The 23,390-nt window shown below is 42.1% G+C and overlaps 1 protein-coding gene across 2 annotated transcripts in view; it reads right to left on the bottom strand.

Moving 5' to 3' along the window:
- Positions 1 to 23,390, bottom strand: part of DDX59 (DEAD-box helicase 59) — a 48,403-nt gene that overhangs the window by 19,413 nt on the left and 5,600 nt on the right. For both annotated transcript variants that reach the window (XM_033915959.1, XM_033915958.1), the window contains exons 2-4: positions 20,329 to 20,496; positions 14,300 to 14,389; positions 11,074 to 11,325 (exon numbers count right to left, since the gene is read on the bottom strand). In XM_033915959.1, coding sequence (XP_033771850.1) covers positions 11,074 to 11,325; positions 14,300 to 14,389; positions 20,329 to 20,496 — 510 coding nt within the window. The remainder of the gene's footprint in view (positions 1 to 11,073; positions 11,326 to 14,299; positions 14,390 to 20,328; positions 20,497 to 23,390) is intronic.

Consider the following 23,390-nt stretch of genomic DNA (forward strand, 5'->3'; position numbering starts at 1 on the left):
CACTAAACGCATCTACCGCATGCGTCCCCACATCCAACCAGTAATGCTGAGAGAAAGCACTCTTGGAAGACCAAGTAGCCACGAGACAAAACTCCTTCAAGGAAAAAAACCTCTGGACCGAGTCCAAGAAGTAGCCATCGTTCTGGCAGAATGGTCATGAAGTTCTTTCGCCAACCGCTTCCCTGCCATCAAGCAAGCGTAAAGAATGTCCTCCTGGACCCATCGAGCGATGGAGGCTTTGGACGCCACCATACATTTGAGGCGTCCCATGAAGAATACAAAAACGTGATCTAAACAACTAAGAGTCGTTAGAAACCTAGCTTGCGGAGAACGCTACGCACTTTAAAAAAAATAAAGTGAATAAAAGCACGTCTCCCCATTTCTCCTCCCAAGAAGAAGGAAGGAAAAGTGAGACTGTCATAAAAAAAAGGATGCTCATAAACAGTAAGAAATAATCCTACTGCTGTACCGCACTTCTTTCAGAGTAACTTCACTATTATATTTAAGGTCCTCAGCGGGCCACCACACACTCAAATCATTTCATAGTGTGGGGCTTTATGCTCCCATTCGTCACTGGACCCTTAACTATGATTATACTTTATGTTGAAAAAGTTATTTATTATTATTAGTGCTAAAATTACTTAGCTTATGGTTTTGACGTTAGCCGGGAGGGTTCAGAAACATCAGCCACCAACATGTTTCGCCCGTGTGACTCTAGGGCTTTATCAAGGCTCCCTCTCCCTATTCAGAAATAGAAGACATACTTGAGTATGACTAAAAACCATACAGCATGAAATAAGCTAATATTAAATGCAGACTCTTACCGTTGTATAGTCAGTTTACTCCCGCCATCACGCCATATACGAAATGGCGGTCGCGTTCATTCACAACTAATTTATACGTGACCCAGACGTCGACGTCCCAAGAGTTCAGGGACGTCAGAGTCTGACGTCAAAACTTACGCTATCCCTTTAAACATATATTTCGTTAACATTATTTATCTTAAGATAATATAATATACAAAAACCCCCAGGATCTAACCTCATATTAGGGAAGCCCACTCTAGTTCATTATTTAGTCCATAAGGGACCACCGTGTTCAGGCGATAGATCCAGCGCTGTTCAATATAATTAAGTCGGCTCTCCCAATCCCCCTCAACTTCCTTCTCAAGTATCTGGTCTATAACCCTCCATTTGATGTGTTCGATCCCATGACCCTTATCCAGCCAGTGTTGGACAATGGGGGCTTGTACCGCCCTAGTGTTAATGCGGGATTTGTGTTCGTTGAGGCGCACATTAATGGCTCTTTTGGTGCGCCCCACGTACACCAGATTACAGGGACATACAATTATGTATACAACCCTCTTGGTTTTACAAGTTGTGTCAGCCCTAGATCTCACCAGATAACCTCTTTGAGGGTCGGTCCATTGAAGCCCTTCCAGCGTAGATTCGCACCATTGGCAATGGTGACATTTGGTATGACCCACACCAGTGCTGCTGTCATACTGGTTAACCCGTTTATTAAGGCTCTGACCAATGGTTTTACCCCTCCGATAAGCAAATAGGGGAAGGTCAGTAAAGCACTGGTGGAGATTCAGTATATGCCAATGCTGTTTTATGTGGGAAATCATCACCCCAGATGCTTTTGAAAAAGGGAGGACACATACTAACCGCCCTTCCTCCTGTACTCTAGGGCTTTCCATAAGGAGTAAATCCCGTTGTGCATACCGAGCCCTAAGATACGCCTGTTTAGTGGAACTCTTAGGATATCCCCGTTCTTGAAACCGTCCTTCTAAATCTTTAGCCACCCTTTTGAACTCGGCTAGCGTGGAACATACCCTTCTGGCTCTCAGATATTGGCTAATGGGAAGACTGTGTTTTAAATGGTAGGGGTGAAAGCTGTCGAAGTGTAAAAGGGTATTACGAGCCACCTCCTTCCTATACAGAGTTGTTTCAAATGTCATATGGTCCCTACTTATGAGTATGTCTAAAAATTCGATCCTGTCTGTGCTGTATTTAGGAACAAATTGTAGATTGGAGTTCTTAGTATTAATCCACCCAAAAAATTCCTGTAGCCCTTCCTCAGTTCCTTCCCATAGGAAGAAAATGTCATCCAGATAACGTTTCCACAGGGGAATATTTATGAAAAATTCCGAAGGATAGATCGAGTCTATCTCAAATTTTCCCATATAAAGGGTGGCTATCGAAGGGGCCAGAGTGGCTCCCATAGCCACACCCTCTACTTGTTGAAAAAAGCTTCCCTTGTATTCGAAGAAACTGTCTTTCAAAACCCACTGAGCTAATTTCATTAAGAAAAAATTGGGTATTCTAAGATGTTTATCTCTGTCTTTCAAAATTCCTTCAATGACTGTTAAAGCCTCATCCTGAGGGATCTTGGTATATAATGATACTACATCGAGGGTAACTAAAAAAACCCTGCCATGGGGTACTATAACATCCTGGAGAGTCCTAAGTAAGTGGGAGGAATCTTTGAGATATGATGACACCTTAGCTGCTTCTTCCCTGAGGAAGACATCCAGGAACTTAGACAGAGGTTCTAACAGACTGTCTCTCGTGTTGACTATGGGTCTACCTGGGGGATTAGTGAGATTTTTATGAATCTTAGGGACAAAGCGGATAGAGGGGGTCCTAGGATGTTTTTCCAGCAGAAATTGATATTCCTTCGTGGTAATATGGCCCAATTCATAATGTTGGGTAATATAAGTGAAAATATCTTTCATGAGCTGGCCAGTAGGATCTTCAGACAACTCAATGTACGCTATCCTATCATTGAGTTGTCGCTCTGCTTCCATTTGATATTGTTGTGTGTCTTGAACTACAATGGAACCCCCCTTATCCGCTTTTGTGATTACTATCTGATCCATGTCCCTGAGTTGACATATCGCCCTATATTGTTGGTATGATAAATTGTATTGTTTTTTCAAACATTTAGAGGATATCTCATATTTCGTGATGCCATCCAGTACCAAATCTTTAAAAGTGGTCAGGATCGGGTCCATCAATCCTGGAGGGACCCACTTAGATTCATTTTTGATGACGGAAAGATCAACCCCTTCAAAGGGTTCTTTAGTGGTCGCAAAGAAAATTTTTAGGCTTAATTTCCTGATAAATTTGTGGAAAGCTATTTTTAATTGGAAAAAGTCAGGTTTTTCTTGGATTACATAACCCAGTCCAAGCTGTAAAACTTCCATTTGATCCGATGTAAGGATTATAGTGGACGACAGGTTAATAACTAAGGAGGTTGTTTCACTTTTGTTCCTCTGCCTCTGGTTTGGCCCCGTCCTCTGTTCCTGGATCTGGTGTTCTGCGTCCTCAGGGTTTGATGTCCTTCGTCCCCCGACGTCCGGCTGGTGGAGGATTCCCCAGATTCCCCACTTGTTCCTTCTGATTCATCAGTGGATGCCTCAAAAGCCACTTTCTTCTTGGTGGGAGCCACATTCTGTTTTTTATTCCATGTGTAGACCCTCCCTGCCATGTAGTCTTTCTCGTCCCTCTTCCACTTTTTGATTTTGGTCTGTTTAATGGATTCTCGCAGTTGTGTTAACGAATCACTTAGCTCTTTGTGTTTACTATCATATTCCTCTTTCTCCATCTTATTCAATAATTCTTGTTCAATGTCAACGACTTTAACCTTAAGATCTTGTTCGATATTGGTGGTGGTTTCCACCAGCAATATCATTAGGTCTCGGGAACATCTATTCAGTATCCCTACCCATTTATCCATAAAGGTTTTAGTCATACTCAAGTATGTCTTCTATTTCTGAATAGGGAGAGGGAGCCTTGATAAAGCCCTAGAGTCACACGGGCGAAACATGTTGGTGGCTGATGTTTCTGAACCCTCCCGGCTAACGTCAAAACCATAAGCTAAGTAATTTTAGCACTAATAATAATAAATAACTTTTTCAACATAAAGTATAATCATAGTTAAGGGTCCAGTGACGAATGGGAGCATAAAGCCCCACACTATGAAATGATTTGAGTGTGTGGTGGCCCGCTGAGGACCTTAAATATAATAGTGAAGTTACTCTGAAAGAAGTGCGGTACAGCAGTAGGATTATTTCTTACTGTTTATGAGCATGTTATATGGGAATACTCTTCTTTCAAAAAGTGGTGATTTGGGTGCCTAGAGTCTCATTGTATAAAAAAAAGGATGACACCTCCTTAGAAAGAAATTGTGGTACAGTCTGAACTGACACCCCAGATTTTGTAAATCAGAAATAGGAATCCCCGCCAAACAAGGCCTGCAACTCAGAAAACCGCCGAGCTGAAGCCATGGCCACTATAAATCCCGTGTTCAATGGCACAGCCCTTTAGAGTCTCAAAAGGCAAGGATGAAATGAAGCCTTCGATAAACTGCAAAGAAGTACCTTAAGAATGTACTCCGGACAGGGCTTTCTAAGAGGTGTACGAATATACCGTACTCCGTTTAGGAACTGAACTACATGAAGCTGAGAGGTAAGCGAAGAGCAATATACCTAGCCCTTGTAACAAGCTAAGAATGGCACTTGAAGCTGAAGGGAATTGAACGCTAAGCCCTTGGCAATACACTTGTGCCAAAAAAGAACTCTGGAAGGGTGCAAATGTTGAGAAGTACCCGAGAAAGGAAAAACCTCCAAAAGGAAGCAGAAGCCACAGGTGAAGACGTCCATTTCGCCTAGATAAGAGAAGAAACAACCTGCTTCGCATAACCCTTACACGTCAGCCATGACTTTTCAAAAGCTAGGTCGCAATACCAAAGTAGTACGAATATCCATGTTGATCGGACCCTTGGTGAGCAAATCCGGAGATACCAGGAAACTCAACAGTCTGGCTGTCGAAAGACTCATCAGATCCGCATAGCAAGGATAGCACAGCCAATCCAGAGATTCTACAAATACTATGCCCTGAAAGCGAGCTTGAGATGGCAAATCGAAGCCATCAGCAGCCAGGGGAAAATACTGAAAAAAGAGAAACCAGAGGCAAAAAAGAAGCCACGCTATAACCCCCTCTGACTCCCACTCCTGTGCCCGCCGAAGAAGCTAGGAAGCTTAGAATTTTGAGACGAGGCCATGAGGTCTAGTTCCAGGAGATCTCACTTTCATAAAAAGAGCTGGAACGCCTGAGCCAAAATTCTCAATATCCAGGATGTAGAAGATTTCACTATTACTAACATTTACACTTTCTAGAGCATACACAGCGCCGTACACTGTAACATACAATAAATGGGCCATGCTCAGATTTCGCGGAGAGAAAGTCTATCCAAACTCTTTTCTTGACCCATAAAATGATCTGCCAACAGAAGAGGAAGATGAGGGTCCACCCACTGAAGTAGAACCACAACTTTACCCACCAACTGAGTACATTACCTACTGCCCAGGCTGTAGAGAAATACTCCATCATAATATTGACTGAAAAGACCTTCAGCATCATTCCGAAAGAATGGTCTGAAGCTCCAGAAACGGTAGCCTGACCATGCTTCAGAGTAGAAGAATGAACATGTACTGTCACCTCTTAAGACCAGACTCCTGGAGCTGAGGATGTAAGGCACCGAGCCCCCCAACCCGACAGCCCGGGATGTTTGGTGGCCATGAGATAGTCCAGCAAAAACCGAGGCATACCTTTGAAAAGAGAAATCTCGCTAAGCCACCAAATCATACAGAGCGATGCTTGAGGAGCGTACCAAATAATTGGAGCCCTGAGATACCGGGAACCACCAGAACAAAAGCGACTGCTGTAGCGTTATAAATAAAGGGAAAGCAAGCCAAAGTTCCCAGTGAAGTCAGCAACATGGATCCTAGAACCTGTACAGAATCCCATATTCTTGGTCATGGTGACTGAAGAAGAATGCAAACCTGAGACTGTGACCCATCGCCCTAGTCTCTGGGAAGAAACACATTTCTCTCCTATAGGAATAAAAACATCTCCCCAATATACCTATAAATAGTACAGGAGAAAAGAGCGCTGTGCAAATTCGAAGATTCACGTCCAAAGAACTGAGGAAAAGAAACCACCCTTTTCGTGTCAGTCAAATGGAAGACTGGAAGATGTCCGAATCAAGCAGTCAGTCAAGAAGAAATTAGGTGAATCGCCTGGTAGCACCAAAACGGTACCACTGCCCACATTTTCTAAAATGTTCATGAAGCCTTGGGTAGGCGAAATGGCATGTGCCAAAACCGAAAGCGCTGCTCCAAGAGAGACACGCAAACCTAGTGCCGATTCGGAGTCCATAGTGAAAATGTAAATATTCTCCTAGTTTTTCTGCAAAAATGTGTAACCCTGAGAAACTAATTCAGCAGAATGGGATCCAGCATGACCAATGCCCCCGTCTTGGGCACCATGCAGTAAGTGGAACAACGTCCCTTAGTTCCTGAAGAACTACAAGAACTGCCCTGAGGACCAGTAACACTTAAAAGAGAAGCACAAAACATAGAGACTCCAAGAACAAACCGGAAACCTGAAGAGGATGCAAAGTTGCAAGCATCCTGAAAAATGTTCACAGCCCCCTGACCTGGCATTATAGTGTCTTTTCCCTCATGAGAAAGCCTGAAGAATCATTGGAAGAAGTCAAGACCCCTCAGAATGAAGTGCAGGAGGTCAGGGAACAGCAGGATGAGAACTGTAAGAAGAAAGAAATTCTCCTAGGAAAAATCAAGTTTCGCAATGTAAAGAGGAGTATACTGGAACCATGAAAACAGTACTAACTCCATGCAACGTGAGCGAAATACGTATGTCCTTTAAAGTGAATATGTACTAGACGCAATCAAGATACTGCATCTACCGCCCCATGGAAAACAACAGCATCCTAACAGGTATCAGATTAAGCTCACATCGCTAATGAGAGCTTCAGGGATGAGGCTAACAGCCACATAATGCACGCCCCTCCGCGGGTTTGATAGAATAGGTAATTGCCTCCTGGTTAGAAGGAGCTGCACAGCCCTTCCTGTCTGGTCGGGGGGTCCATCTGGCATGTGCCATGAGAAGATGGCGACAGGAGAAACCAGCGTGATAAGCATGGAAATCTGAAGTTCAGGCTCTCTCAGAAATAGAGAAAGAGAGTCCTGGCCGCAGGAAGATGCGAAGTGTCATTATGCACTAGAGACAGCCCGAACTTGGAAACTGTTAGTACTACCTTTAGGCATATATATCCAATGCCACTACTAGACACATGCAGCACAGCACAGAGGCCCAAATAAGAAGGACAGTTACCAACAGACAAAGGCTCAATCTGCAGGAACCCCAAGAGAGACAATGAGATACCCGTGTGAAATACAGGGCACTTACTGCTGATCTCACTGTGCCGTGAGTTGCTGTATTTCGACCCAGTCCGGAGACAAACCGAGACTGGGTGACCTAGCACAGGTCAGAGTCTCTCTGGTAATCCCCTTGAGTGCTAACCCCAGAGTTCGATTAAACAAGCAGCTTCCTTCAAGGGAGTACAGCAGGAACACAGACATAGACATATAAAGCTGCCCAAGCTTGTCCCAAAGCTGGTGACACACATACAACTTGTCTGAACCGGAAAGGAGAGAAGCCGCAGCATACCCTGACCAAAGTCAGCTGTAAATAAACTACCGGAACGCTGCAGCTCTCCCGCCATTGCCGGAGACCCAAGCGCACGGCTGATTCTCGCTGACATGTGGCCGCTGCATCAACGCTCATACAAACATAGTCGGATTCAACCCCACAAAATTTACCCTGCCATGGCCTGCATAGAAAGAAAATCAGACTCGGGGAATAACCAGAATGACGATGCGGTGCTTCCCACAGCGCCGGAAATACATGTCCCATCTCATGCGCGCTGCTATAAACCAGCACCTGCACAATCAGCTGCGCATGGCCATGACAAACACCGACGAAAGAGAGCCTCAGAATAAACAGGACTACTACTGCTGCACTGAAACCCAACAAGGAGAACAAGTGCGAGTATGAAATCGCACCGCTACTGCCGCGCTGTAATCAACAAGGAAACCAAGCACATGCATGCAAAGGGCGGGAAAGTTCCGGCTCCCTCAATGGATTTCTAATCATAAAACTTAGCCTCAATAAAATATCCATTCCTTAAACATACGTTGACCGAATTCACAGTACTAAGACTCCCAAACAGAACCTGAAGTTCAAACAATAGTAAAAAACACATACATACTCACAAGCTTGTTGTTAGGGCCGGTTGAAGCCAGTAAGAGCTGGTTGTGCAGCACTAACAGGGCAGAATGTAGCAACTGTGGTCTCCATTTATTTATTTATTTATTTTTTTAAACAGAGCAGGGAAAGAAGAAAAAAATTGTTGGGTTTTTTTTTTTTAAAAAAACAGAGCAGGGAAAGAAGAAAAAAATTGAGACCCAGTCAGACCTTCTAGCAAAGAAGGGAGGGTGAGGCAGGGACCTGGGGGGGGGGGGGCCCAGGTGTAACCCCTAAAGCCGGCACCATTCATCCGTACACCCCTGTCTCAGTGAAGAGAAAATCTCAACAGGAGAAATAGCATCGCCAGCTCACTGAAGAGAAACCTCAACAGGAGAAATAGAATGGCAGTCTCACTAAAGAGAAACCTCAACAGGAGAAAATAAAGTTCCAGTCACAGCCAGAAACCAGGTGCTATTCGAATAGCGACCATCACCTGCTGGGAGATAGAACATACTGGAGATACAGGAGGAGTGCCAGCCAATAGGACCACCTGTTAATCAGTTTCTTTATCTCCGCCTGCTGATAGATGTGTGCTATCCCCATTGGTCTCTGGATTCATCTGCTGCTTTGTTAAGGAAATGCTGGATGTCTAACTTCTTGGTTGACGTGAAACACCGAAACAATCTTAGGCAGAAAGGTGGGAACCGTCCACAAAGTCACTCTTACTTCCGTGATCCAGAGAAAAGGCTCTCTGCACAACAGGACCTGCAATTCTGAGACTCTCCTTGCAGAAGTAATTACCACCAAGAAGACTGCTCTAACCATCGGATCCATGAGAGAAGCTTCCTGTAAAGATTCATATGGGGCTCTGCTGAGTCCCAGTAAGACCACATTAAGATTCCAGGATGGAAAAGGTACTTGAATTGAAGGCCGTAGTCTCAATGTATCTTTCATGAACCCGACTATATCCAGGTGGGCCACTAGCAAAGCTCTTTTCTCTCAGCCCTGGAAGGTCACTACCACCATTCCCTTGTCAAGGCCTTCCTACAAAAATTCCAGTATGAGATAGGGGCATTGCCCGGCTCTAACTTCTCTTTGCTGCATCAGTGCTGAAATGTTTCCCATGCCTTAGCATATGTTGAGACCATTGCAGCTTTTTGGTTTTAAGCAGAGTAACGACTACTTCTGAGTATCCTTTGTGGACTAATGATGTGCACTAAGAGCCATACCTTAAGACCAAAGCGTCCTGTATCTTCTAGAACAATTGACCCATGTGAGAGCAAGTCTGAATGTACCTGGAGTCTGAGACTTTGCTCCTTTTGTAGGTGTACAAGATCCACAAACCACGAGTGCCTGAGCCAATCTGGCACTATGAGAACCACTGGTCCCATGCGATGAATCTATCATGGGCCAAGGGGTAATATTTACAACAGCTCGGTCTCTGGTCATAGATGAATCAGGGCATCTTGGCCTGCACTTCTAGGCTCGTATCTTCAACTGAAGAATCAATCCACCTTCTTGTTTTTCGCAGTTGCCATGAGGTCGAACTTCGGGTGACACCATCTACTCAAAATAGCCTAGAAGGCTTACAGAAACAACATCCACTCTCCTGGATTCAATGTCTACCTGCTGAGGTAATCCACTTGAACATTGTCCAGACACCTTTTCTTGGACTGTGAAACTTCTATGCACTTTGTGGTGCAGAGGTGCTGTCTTGGGACCCCAGAAGATGTTTTACTCCCCCTGATGAGCCCATCTACCTTTCTCCAGCCTTAAAGGATCCCGCTCCTTCTTCCTGTGCTGCATGGCATATGGGCGCTCTTCAGCCACCCATCCAGCGCAAATAAGGCATAATATAGGGGTATTAGAATACAAAGACTCTAGCGCTATAAATTTTGAGGCAAAACAAGGTGTTTTAAGAAAGTTTGAGAACTTAGAAAAAAATTGGGAAATCTAAGATAGCCATTGCGGCAGCGTTTTGGTGCCAGAAAATGGCTTTAAAATTCTTCAGGGCTGCTCAAATATCACACAAAATAGGACTTTAGAGGGAGGAAAAACAATGAAATCCCAGTTTTTCAGACATCCCCCTCCCAATTTTCCCCATAAGCTATCACAGCCTGTACTCACAGACTATTTGTAGGGGAAAGGTGCTGCAGCTTGCATCAGCAACTTCAGAGAGTAGCTAGGTCTGGAGAAATTTTCTGCCTCAATCCACCAGTCAGCTGTCACTCTGAGATCTTCGGGCTGCCAATTGGATTGAAGTTCCATCCCAAGGCCGCAGCGACCACCAAAAAAAAAAATGAAGGGGTTGAAATCGCAGCCGGCACTGTGAGCACTCCAAAGGATACTATTGATGCCTAACAACCTGCGCTCAAGCTGCTGACCGCGTCAAGAATTCGAGCAAATGATGAAAGCCCGGAAACCTGAGCTCCACAAATATTCAGTAGGCTGGCTAACAGGTTCCCAAAGGATGCACCTTCGAGCTGCAGACAGAGTCTGCTACTCTGCAAGCAGGCACAGCAGGTCCTGGAGCCACGTAAAAACCGTGAACTGAAAAAGACTGCAAAAAACACCACAAAAAGAAAAAAAGGGAGCAGATTAAAATACCTTCATGCTTGCTGCAGAAGGAAGAACTGAAAAGGGCAGCAGCGACCGGGGAGAAAGAGGAGGAACTTAAAAGCAAAATGCTCACAAGCAGACATGGACAACCCTACGATTCAGCTTACCATTCCTATTGCATTGGAAACATGTCTTCCATTCCTGACAACTCCTATAAAGTCTCTATAAAACTCAAGCAGCATATTTTCTGCCCTTGAAAAATATTAAAATAAGCAATGCAGATAAAATGAATGTTATGATCTGTGTATAAAGGAAGTAACCTCAGAATACACTACAAAGCCCTAGTATCTTGAAAAACAAACAAACAAAAAACCAATTACGAACCATGACCTACATTTAAAATTTCAAATAATTTCTTCTTTTTGGATGGCTCTTCTACCCACAGGACAATTTGTCGAACATTGGCACAGGGCAGATTTTTTTCTCCAACAGTTATTCTCACAGGATTCTGCAAAAGCTGATCAGCAAACTGCGCAATGCCTGCTGGAATTGTGGCTGACACCAGTACTGTCTGTCGGTCTTCTGGTGTGTTTTCTAACACATCCAAAACCTGTTGCTGGAAACCCATCTTTAGCATAGTGTCAGCCTGATGAACAAAAACAGACACGCAATAAATCAGAGGTTTCTATTCATAAAATATATTTAACAGTTTTATGCATTATAAATACAATTAATTTGTATATATAAACTTGCAAAGTGATACTATACTATGAACCAATTTTAATGTAACAGAACTGAGCAAAGCAATACACAAAATAAGTTTATAAATCACATATACATCTGGCTAAGTGCTGCCTAAAAGCTCTTTGGAGAAAGTGGAAATAGAGAGTTGCATGGGGACAGAAATCCCACCCATCCCCGCCAGGATCCTCTCCGTCCCCACCCGTCCCCATCAGGATCCTCTCCGTTCCCACCCATGCCCGCAAGGAATTACCTCCATCCCTGCCCGTCCCCATAAAAAGCAGCAATTACTTTTGACAAGATCATCAATTCCACAGTTTTTTTTGTGTTTGCGCTGCTGTTTTCCTTGTGGAATCTCTTTGGTGGAACCCTTTTTTTGTTTTATGTTCAGGTAATTAACTTATAAACCCCCTCTTTTACTAAGGCTGACGTGTCCATTATATTATATGGACGAACCCTGCTTCCAAAGCCTTCCATCCCCGTGGGAGTCCCATGGGCCAGAGGGGGGTCCCCGTGGGAGTCCTGTGGGTTAGGAGGGGATTCCCGCGGGCAGACCTTTAAGTGGAAAGCAATATTTATTTTAACCAATGTTGGATACACATTTTAAGATGTTCTTTTGACTCAGAATACAGCTGAAGGGGGTGCTGCTGCTCAAGGCTGACGCAAGTGTCCTATACCTAGTCAAAAAACGAAAGCAGAAGCCATCTAGAAATCTTTCATTTTCTAAGATGCTTAAGTAGCTGTGTAGTTCTAATATTAAATATCAAACAATTATACATAAATTACATAAAGAAAGCATATCTCTGTATCTCTGTTCCCCCTAATAAACAATTTTTGTTTTCATTTCAAAGATCACTTGCTTGGACCAGCTTGGGGGCTCAGTGGTAACTGCTGAACACTGCTGTTGCCATCCAAAGACCTAGATTTGATTCCCAAACCTGGCTTCTGCTCTCCACATCTCTACGTTTCTGTGGATGCTACAGTGGCAGTATTGACAGCCCTTAGGAGGCTCCATAATTACTCAGTGATGACACCAGGGAGACAGATATAAGGTCCATAATTGCTCAGATTCCAAAGGAAGCAGTGTGATGTCAGCTAAAAACAGTTTTGTCACAACGAAGGAGAACATTTTCAATCTGGTTTCTCCTTTGATTGCTTCTACTCTAAGAATCTATCAACCTGTAGGGTCCTTGAGGTCCTCTGATGCAAACTGTTCAGTTAGATAAATACCACTTGTCAATATTTAAAATAAGTACAGTGGTACCTTGGATTACGAGCATAATCCGTTCCAGGAGCATGCTCGTAATCCAAAATGCTCGTTTATCAAAGCGAGTTTCCCCATAGTAAATAATGGAAACTCGCTTTGATGCGTTCCCCCCCCCCCCGAGAACCGGCATTGCTCCCCTCGAAGGCCCCCCCCCACAATCAGGCACCCCCCTGCCTCGAACCGGCACCCCCCCGCCACGATCTGACCCCCCCTGCCTCGAACCGGCACCCCCCCGCCACGATCCGCCCCCCCCCCCGCCACGATTGGGCACCCCCCGCCACGATCCGACATCCCCCCCGACACAATTGGGCACCTGCAACAAGTACATAACCTTCAACTCGGTGAGATTTTATCATTATGTGCGTCAAAGAGCAACATAGTTTTTAGTTCATGCTTCAATGATTCAATGGATGTAATGGATATGAAAGCCTGAGGCAAACTATACTACAATTTAGAACTACAGTGGTACCTCGGTTTACAAGTGCACCGGTTTGCGAGTGTTTGCAAGACGAGCAAAACATTTGCAAAATCGGTGCCTCGGAAACCGAGCATGGCTCGATTTATGAGCACCCCCCCCCCTGCGATCCGGCACCCCCCCTGCCTCGAACCGGCACCCCCCCCGCCACGTTTGGGCACCCCCCGCCACGATCCGACATCCCCCCGACACAATTGGGCACCCCCCCCGCCGCTTCTTACCCTCATCTGGGCACTCTTGAAAATCGGCCTCCTCGTCTGCTGGGCCTTGAGCATCTGAGCATGCTCAAGGCCCAGCAGAGGAGGAAGCCGATTTTCAAGTGCCCAGATGAGGGTAAGAAGCGGCGGGGGGGTGCCCAATTGTGTCGGGGGGGATGTCGGATCGTGGCGGGGGGTGCCCAATCGAGGCGGGGGGGTCGGCTCGTGGCGGGGGGGGGTGCCGGTTCGAGGCAGGGGGGGGGTGCCGGATCGCAGGGGGGGGTGCTCGTAAATCGAGCCATGCTCGGTTTCTGAGGCACCGATTTTGCAAATGTTTTGCTCGTCTTGCAAACACTCGCAAACCGGTGCACTTGTAAACCGAGGTACCACTGTAGTTCTAAATTGTAGTATAGTTTGCCTCAGGCTTTCATATCCATTACATCCATTGAATCATTGAAGCATGAACTAAAAACTATGTTGCTCTTTGACGCACATAATGATAAAATCTCACCGAGTTGAAGGTTATGTACTTGTTGCAGGTTTCCGGGTCTCGCTAGTGTCTTGTCAGGTAGAAACCGACGTTTCAGCCACCATGCTGTGGCTTTCTTCAGGATAGATCAACTGGGTACATATTTGTTTATAATGCAGTAATGAGTCAGAGCTGGCGAAGTACTTAATTTTTAAGTTGTATATGTTTTTGTGTTGTTTAAGAATTTATTAAGGATGTTTTTACATGGAAGCTGCCTAGAACAATTGGATTGTGACATTACAAGTATTTTAAATAAATAAATAAATAAAGTGTGGGCTTATAACAGGAGAAAAAGAAGAAAAATCCCTGCACAGTTGCAAATGAAAGTTCATAGGATGTGGTTTATAACCGAACTGGAACCTTAAGAAGCTGAATAATACGACCGACTGACAAACAAAAGCACACACTTACTTCATCCACCACTACAATTTTAATACCGTTGAGCTGAACACAGTCTTGTCTCACAATTTCTAGGAGTCTTCCTGGTGTTGCTATTATAACCTTACAAAAAAAATCACACAGACAAAAATACAGCATTAAGAAAACACAACTGTTAATACTGATTTGATAATCTACACCTAAAGTAATGCTGTTAAAGTGAAAGAGATGTCTAAAAATCAGGCTGAAAGGCATTGACTATTATTTTCAGTACTGTGGAGAAATGGGCTGAGAAAAATTGAAATGTTTATTTAATAAACTGCAACACTCTCAAAGCAGAAATGGAAACATATTTTTAAAACCTTGGGCACCAACCTAACACCTTCAGAACCAAGGAAATGTTTTTACTCGGGTTTTTTTCTCTCTCTTTTAACTATTGTTCTTTATTTTGATCTTTTATTATGTTTATATTGTTTCCTGTACCACCTCCACTCTCTCTTCCCTCCACTGTTTCGTTTTCAGCTGCTGTGGATCTCCTCAAGGCTGGGCTCAGCCACGGATATGACAATTCTCCCTCAAGAAGCACCTGTTACCAAATTTTGGCACTTAAAGTTTTTCCAGCCCCGCCCTCAAGATCTTTCATTTATGCAGAGTACAGGAAAGGAGGGCCCATAAAAATAGTTTGACAATGACTGCAATAAATCTGAGGTGTAGTAATGAAGCTGGATGCCTCTTTATGTAAATATTCCTTACACACCATCTACAGATTCTTTAACTTTTTTTATATCTTTCAGTGAGATTGCTAAAACAGAAAAAATATCATAAACACAACATTTGCATTCCAAGCACATAAATGCTGGAATGCCCTTCTCTCATTTATTAAATGTGAACTGTGCCACTGTATTTCAGATTTAGGAAACTTTTTTTTTTTGTTGTTTAGCACATTTTTAAATAAGTTTTTATTATGAGGAGCACTAATAAAGCTGGCTAGTACTCTTTTCATTGTTATCCACACAGAGCCTGTTTTCTACTGCAAACCTAATATTTTGCTGTACTGTATTAACAGCAGCCCTCCTAAAGAGGAAAGTTATCAATGTGGGCTACTCTTATTTTACCACAGGTCCCATTTTATGTAGTCCTAGGCCCGGATTCTCTATATAGCGCCAATGTCGGCAGCCGATCGCATGTCAACCACAATATTGAAAACAAGTTAAATATTAAAGAACTTCGCTGGATGTTCGAATTAAATACTATAAACCCTCATGGACTCAATCTCACGAGCGATTGGATGACATCCATCACATGATGTCTTGCATATGCGGTAGCGTTTTCTTTTCAGTCAGAATTTTTTCAATCATTTTTTTATCTTGAGGCTTTTATTTTGAGGTTTTACTATTTGGCACCTCATTGGTCACATAGGGTCACATGTAAGGGGGTGGGCGTATATCTGTTCCACTTATTTCGGAACAGTTCTCACTTTGGGAAACTTCCACCAAATCTCTATTAGACTCTTTGGCACCCCAAGTAGAAAAACACCCCTCTTCAAATCAGACCCATAAAAAACAACAACCATGGTACAACGAAAATCTTGCCCTACTCCGTAGACAATTACGTTCTATCGAAAATAGATGGCGCAAAACACGCCTCAATAATCTTCACATTATGTATAAGGAAAAAGCCTCTTATTATAAAAAAACCATCCAACAAACTAAAAAAGAATATTATTCCAAACTCATTACCTCCACTCGTAATTCTTCCATTCTTTTTAGCATAGCTCAGTCACTCTCCAAATATTCTAAGAAAAAAAACCAACCTCCTTCTACCCAGCCTCATGCAGATGAACTTTCATTTTTCTTTGATACTAAAATCAAGAACATCAAATCACAACTTGGACCATTACCCCTAGATCCCAATTCCTCCTCTTCTCAAAACCCCAATGACTCTTTACATCTTCCATTCAGCACCCTCTCCAACTTTAAAATGCCCTCTCTAACAAATCTCCATCTTATTCTACAATCCCTAAACACTTCCAATAATCTCTTGGAACGTATTCCCCCTTCCATCCTCAAAAAATTTTTCTAATTAGAAACATAGAAACATAGAAAAAGCTGCAGAAAAGGGCTATAGCCCACCAATTCTGCCCATTCCAAGTATCCCCCCCCCCCCCGAATTTACTCCCTTAAAGATCCCACGTGAGTATCCCATTTTTTCTTAAAATCCGTTACGCTACTGGCCTTTATCACCTGGGGTGGGAGTCTGTTCCAATGATCCACCACTCTTTCGGTGAAGAAGTACTTCCTGGGATCGCCATGAAATTTCCCTCCCCTGATTTTCAGTGGATGCCCTCTGGTGGTTGAGGGTCCCATGAGCCAGAAGATATCATCTTCTGACTCGATGCGTCCCGTGATGTACTTATACGGCCTTCTTCGGCCCATTTATCTCAGAAATGATATCCAAATCTCTCTCTGACTGTATTGTACCTACTGCCTGGAAAACAGCCCTTATTTTCCCAAAACTCAAACAACACAACTTAGATCCCTCTCTACCTAGGAATTACCGCCCTATCGCTAATTTACCTATGATTTCAAAATTAACTGAAAAAATCATCCATTCCCAACTCACAGAGTTTATTGAAAAAACCCACGCTTTACACCCATGCCAAACTGGATTCCGCTCATCGCATTCAACAGAACTGTCACTATTAGGCCTTATTACAACTATTCAATATTACCATGACCATCAAAAATCTGTCGTTCTTATTTCCCTAGCAGCAGCCTTTGATACCATCGATCATTCTCTTCTCATTAACAGACTCAAAGACTGTGGTATCACAGGTGCAGCTCTTTCATGGTTCACATCCTTCTTTAACGAACGCTACAGTATAGTTCATACAAACAATGTCACCTCCTCTGCTACGACACAACCGTATGGTGTCCCTCAAGGTTCGATCCTTTCCCCACTACTATTTAATATCTTTCTTTCTCCTCTTCTTACATTAGCCCAATCTATCGGATTTACAATCTTCGCAGACGACATCCAACTGCTTCACCCAGTCAATACATCAAATATTTCAGACATAAATAACAAACTGGACATTATAAGCGATTGGCTGTCCACAAATAAACTTTCCCTCAACTTAGATAAATCCCGAGGCCTCCTACTTCCAATCAAAACCTCAGAATCCTTATTGGATAATATTTCAATCAAATCTACTCCAATTCAAATGGATACAAAAATAAAACTATTAGGCGTTATCATTGATAGGGATCTTACTTTCCACGATCATATAAGTACAGTCGCAAAAATCTGTTTTTTCAAACTACGTATCATCCGGTCCTTAATTTCTGTCCTAGAGTCCGATTCAATTACTATTCTGACACACTCTCTAGTTATCTCTCATCTAGATTATTGCAACTCACTTCTCAATGGTCTCCCTCAAAAAGAAATTAGACGCCTACAACTAATACAAAACACTGCAATAAAACTTATTTATAAAATAGGCAAATACGACCATGTCACTCCTCTTCTAAAAAAAGCACATTGGCTCCCCATCTCTCACCGTATTACCTATAAAATCATTTTACTTTCCTTTAAAATAAAACTCTCTCACCAGCCCTCTTTCCTTGATAAACTTCTCATACCCCAATGCTCCCCACGCACCCTAAGGTCAACTGATCAAAAACTTATTTTTATTCCCTCCATAAAAGACTCTTATTATACACGAAAAGTAAATTTTGCAGTAACAGCTCCAACCTTATGGAACCTCCTACCACAACAACTTCGCGATGAACAATGTTTAGATAAATTTAAGACAGGCCTAAAAACCTTCTTATTCTGTGACGCATTCCCGAGTGCTTAGACTCATCTTCTTTCCTTTTCATTCCAGCAACAAACCGCTTTAATAAAGCGACCCCACCCTGTATGTCTTATCCCAACCCCACTATCTCCTTTTTCTTCTTAAATATGTAACTTTTCCCCTCCTCTCCCATCTACCCTCACTCTCAAGTTTGTCCTGTTAATAATATTTATGTTCACACTATATATTTAATATACCAACTTATTTTATCTTTAATTTTTAGTCTTCCTATCTTTTAAATTTTTACTGTTAACCGGCCAGATATTTGTTTGATGGTCGGTATATTAAAACTAATAAACTTGAAACTTGAACTTGAACTCTGAACGCCGCAGCCATATTGTAGACCCGGCAAGTAGTATTGAAGACTAGCGTTTAGCTAAAGATCCGGATAAGCTTTGGTGAATATATTATATGTTTGACTTATTTTTTACCGGTTTGTGATTTATCTACTGGCTTGCTGACTTATTTATTCTTTTGCAGCCTCTTTGTCCCCGACCCTGAAGAAATTTTTGAAACGCGTCGGTGGGGAACAAGGCACATCCGGTTAAAAGCTAAGTTATTATTAAGCATTGAATAAATTTTCTAATATTTATTACGTTTTATAAATGAGCACAGACACTTTATAAATTATTTATAATGAAAATGTAAATGCAAATAGTTGCACACTCATTTAATACATCACACTATTAAAAGTTCCAGTGAGGACGGCTACCACACAATGTATGTTGTGGCATTCTGAAGAACATTGAGTGATGTGAATATTTATGCAGTAGTGGACTATTTATGATCGATGAACCACATGATAGAGATTTGCGCCTCCAGGAAAGATAGGCACCGAAAATATAGGCCAGGGTTTTCAAAACCTACATTTCTGGTGCCTGTCTTTGCCATGAATCAGGCTTACGTAGGCGCTTTATGCAGCCTAATGCCACTTCCAGCATTAGCCATGCCCATAGTGGCATTAGGTGCCTCCAGAGGCACAATTCTAGCACTTTTGTTTAGGCACCAGTAGGCGCTTTAAATTTAATGTTAATTGCCACTTCAAACAGCATTTCCCAATTAAATTGTGCAGCAGTAGGGTGCCTACCAGTGCCTAAATTTAGGCACTGTTTATAGAATTTCCTTCTGAGTTACTAATAAGTAGGGTTAACAGTAAAATAACCCACGTTAATGGTAGCCCATGTTGATAACATCCCCCTAAACTGTAATTCTCTCTCAAACAGTAAAACTCCTAGGTGCCAGGTCATCTGGATGTCTAAAATTTCACATCTGCTACCTGTATCCAAGCACCACATGGAAGGAAAGGAGATGAACTTTTTCCAGAGAAATTGTCACTGGGGTTCAGGGGAAAAATAACTAGGTTACCCACTTGATGGATTTGAGAGGAAAAGTCAAAAGGGATACAAAAACAATAGTTGGAATTCATGGTGGGAAAGGGACTAGACAAGATACCATTAGGGCCCATGATGAACAGCCACACAGGACAGAAACTTACATTACAGTAGCATACAGGACAGAAGCTGCTACATTTATCCCCTGCACTGGCCAAGAAGAAAGAGATGGAGATGAAAAAGGCAAAGAGAGTTAAAGAAAAAAATAGGCAAAATAAAATAGCTACATTAGTTGCCTTTTGAAGCACGTATTCTTTTTAAGTTTAGTTGTCTTTGTTTTAAAGCTCTTTTCGGTTTGGCTCCGGGTTACTTAGCCTCCCGATTTACCTGTTATAGATCATTAAAAAATACCCGTAATGATTTTATGTTTATGTATCCCTCTATTAAGTCCTGTTGATTCAAGAGATTTTTAAATAAGACATTTGCTTTTCAATTAGGAAAACTGAATTCTTGGTTGACTCCTTTGATCTTTCAAATGTTTTCGTATACTGCTTTTAGAAGGATTTTAAAAACATATTTGTTTGATAAATTTATTACATAATTGTTCTTAACTTCAATTTTACTATGTTTAATATGTATATTTCACTGATTGTCCAGTTCTTCTGCTTTGTGAACCACCCGGATCTTTTGTGGGTGGGCAGTATACAAGAATAAAGTTATTATTATTATATTTTTTATTAAAAAGTATTTTTAAAAAGAAATAATGAAGAAAGCTATACAGATTTTTTCCCCTAGCTTCTTAAAAGTTTGGTTGGACACCCAGGTTTTCCAAAACAAAATCTACGCATTTGTGTGTCAACTGAAGCAAACTTTACCTGCACATTTTGTTTTAAGCGATGCAGCTGAAGCGGTAAAGGTACACCCCCAACTAGAAGAGCTGTCCTCATACATGGCAGACCAGCAATCAGCTCTTTCATCTGCTGCTCTATCTGAATTGCCAATTCTCGTGTTGGAGTCAGAATAAGTGCAGCTGGAGTTTCATTCTGAAAAACAAAAGAAAATGTCAGACTAGTGCAGGGGTAGGCAATTCCAGTCCTCGAGAGCCAAAGCCAGGTCAGGTTTTCAGGATATCCCCAATAAATATGCATGAGACAGATTTGCATCTCAAGGAAGCAGTGCATGCAAATCCATCTCGTACATATTCATTTTGGATATCCTGAAAACCTGACCTGGCTCTCGAGGACCGGAATTGCCTACCCCTGGACTAGTGCAAAAGCACCTTTTTCTTTAGAAATCCTTTGAATAATTTCTTAATTAAAAATAAGATCTGTTTTGCATTTGTACCTGTCGTAAAACTTCTACATATTACTGTAGCTCATAGTTCCAGAAGACAAAAGAATTATTTATTTTAAAAATGTATATTCTGCTTATAACCTAAGCAGATTACAATGTTCACATACATAAATCCAGAGTAAGATAACAGTAGTACTTCTTTATAAATAGTCAAACATTCTATAATCTAAAAGAATGCATTAACAAACAAATACATTTTCAAAGATTTTTTTGAAAAACTTCAAATCTTTATATAGCCTCAATGAGCTACTCAAAGCATTCCATAACCAAGGCCTAGCTACAAAGATTACTGCCATCTATGTTTTTTTTTATAGTGTACCTCATGTGAATGCTCAAGTAATAACCTCATTGATTGTGAGCACAACGAACAATTTGGTAAATACACTTCCCCCTTCGTATTCGTGGCGATAGGGGAATAAGTCAGCGAATACAGAAAAAGCGGGAATAACTTTTCGTATGTTATTCCCAGTTTTCTGTTAAAAACCCTAGTGAATATGTTAAAACCGCGAATAACCTGACCTGTTCCTGTGAAGAAAGTGCAACGATTTTCTCTGTACAAAGCTGGGAACAGTGATTTTCTCTGATGTAATTTTGGGGGGGTGGAGCCTGCAAATGAAAAACCGCAAATAACCGAAACTGCAATTGGTGAAACCGCGAATACGGAGGAGGAAGTGTACTTCTTTAAAGCTTGCATTAAATACCATGGTGCTTTTCCATATATTGCATGAAGCACCATGGTCAAATTTTTGTATTCAATATAAAACATAACAGGCAACCAGTGTAGCTGTTTTAACACTGGGGAGACATGTTGATAACAAGAAACACCAGTGATCATCCTTAGAAACATGATGGCAGATAAAGGCCAAATGGTCCATCTAGTCTGCCTATCCGCAGTAACCATTATCTCTTTCTCTCTCAGAGAGATCTCAGGCCCTTTTGAAATCAGACACAATCTCTGTCTCCACCATCTCTTCCGGGAGACTGTTCCGTGCATCTACCACCCTTTCGATAAAAAAGTATTTCCTTAGATTACTCCGGAGCCTGTCACCTCTTAACTTTATCCTATGTCCTCTCATTGCAGAGTTTCCTTTCAAATTAAAGACTCAACTCATGCACATTTACATTATGTAGGTATTTAAACGTCTCTATCATATCTCCCCTCTCCTGACTTTCCTCCAAAGTATACAGATTGAGATCTTTAAGTGTGTCCCCATACGCCTTATGATGAAGACCTCATACTATTTTAGTAGCCTTCCTCTGGACCAACTCCATCCTTTTTATATCTTTTTGAAGGTGCGGCCTCCAGAATTGTACACAATATTCTAAATGAGGTCTCAACAAAGTCTTATACAGAGGCATCAATACCTCTTTTTTCCTACTAGCCATACCTCTCCCTATGCAACCTAGCATCCTTCTAGCTTTCGCTGTCACCTTTTCAACCTGTTTGGCCACCTTAAGATTATCACATACAGTCACACCCAAGTCCTGCTCTTCTGTCATGCACATAAGCTCTTCACTCCCTAATCTGTACCGTTCCCTCAGGTTTTTGCAGCCCAAATGCATGACCTTGCATTTCTTAGCATTAAATTTTAGCTGCCAAATTTCAGACTATTCTTCAAGCTTCGCCAGGTCTTTCTTCATGTTATTCATACCATCCTGGGTGTCTACTTTATTGCAGATTTTGGTATCATCTGCAAAGAGGCAAATCTTACCCGACAACCCTTTCAGCAAAATCGTTTCTAAAAATGTTAAAAAGAATAGGCTCAAGAACAGAAACTTGAGGCACACCACTGGTAACATCCCTTTCCTCAGAGTGATCTCCATTGATCATTACCCTTTGTCGCCTTCCACTCAACCAGTTCTTGACCCAGCCCGTCACTTTGGGACCCATCCCGAAGGCACTCAGTTTATTTATTAAACGTCTGTGTGCAACACTGTGAAAGGCTTTGCTAAAATCTAAATACACCACATCTAGCGCACATCCTCTACCCAATTCTCTTGTCACCCAGTCAAAAAATTTGATCAGATTTGTCTGACAAGATCTACCTCTAGTGAATCCATGTTGCCTCTAGTCCTGTAATCCACAGGATTCCAGAAACTTGACCATTCTCCGTTTTAAAAGTATTTCCATTAATTTGCTTACCACAGTAGTCAGACTTACTGGTCTGTAATTCCCTACTTCTTCCTTACTTCCACTTCCATGCAGCTGTGTTCTGTACCACTTGTAAGGCACATATCTTAGTTTTGGTCATACCCAAAAATAATGCATTGCAAAAATCCAATTTTGCAATAACAAGACTTTGGTCTACTACCGGAAAGTCTAATGCAAACAATATCGGTGTAACTCTAGAAAGTATTCTCATCTGCATAAAAGCTCCTTTAAAAACATGCAAAATATGTTCCTATATCGCCAAATGGCTAATCCAAATAAACACCCAAAAATCTCATACTTGAGAGGACTGAATTTCACATCCTGCACTTTTATCTCCTTCAGCTGCAGTAATTGTTCATCATCACCAATAAACATCACTTCTGTTTTTTGCAAATTTATCAATTGAAAGATTAGGCTCGTACCTTGATAATC

This window comes from Geotrypetes seraphini, chromosome 12 (assembly GCF_902459505.1).
Source record: "Geotrypetes seraphini chromosome 12, aGeoSer1.1, whole genome shotgun sequence".
NCBI lineage: Eukaryota > Metazoa > Chordata > Amphibia > Gymnophiona > Dermophiidae > Geotrypetes > Geotrypetes seraphini.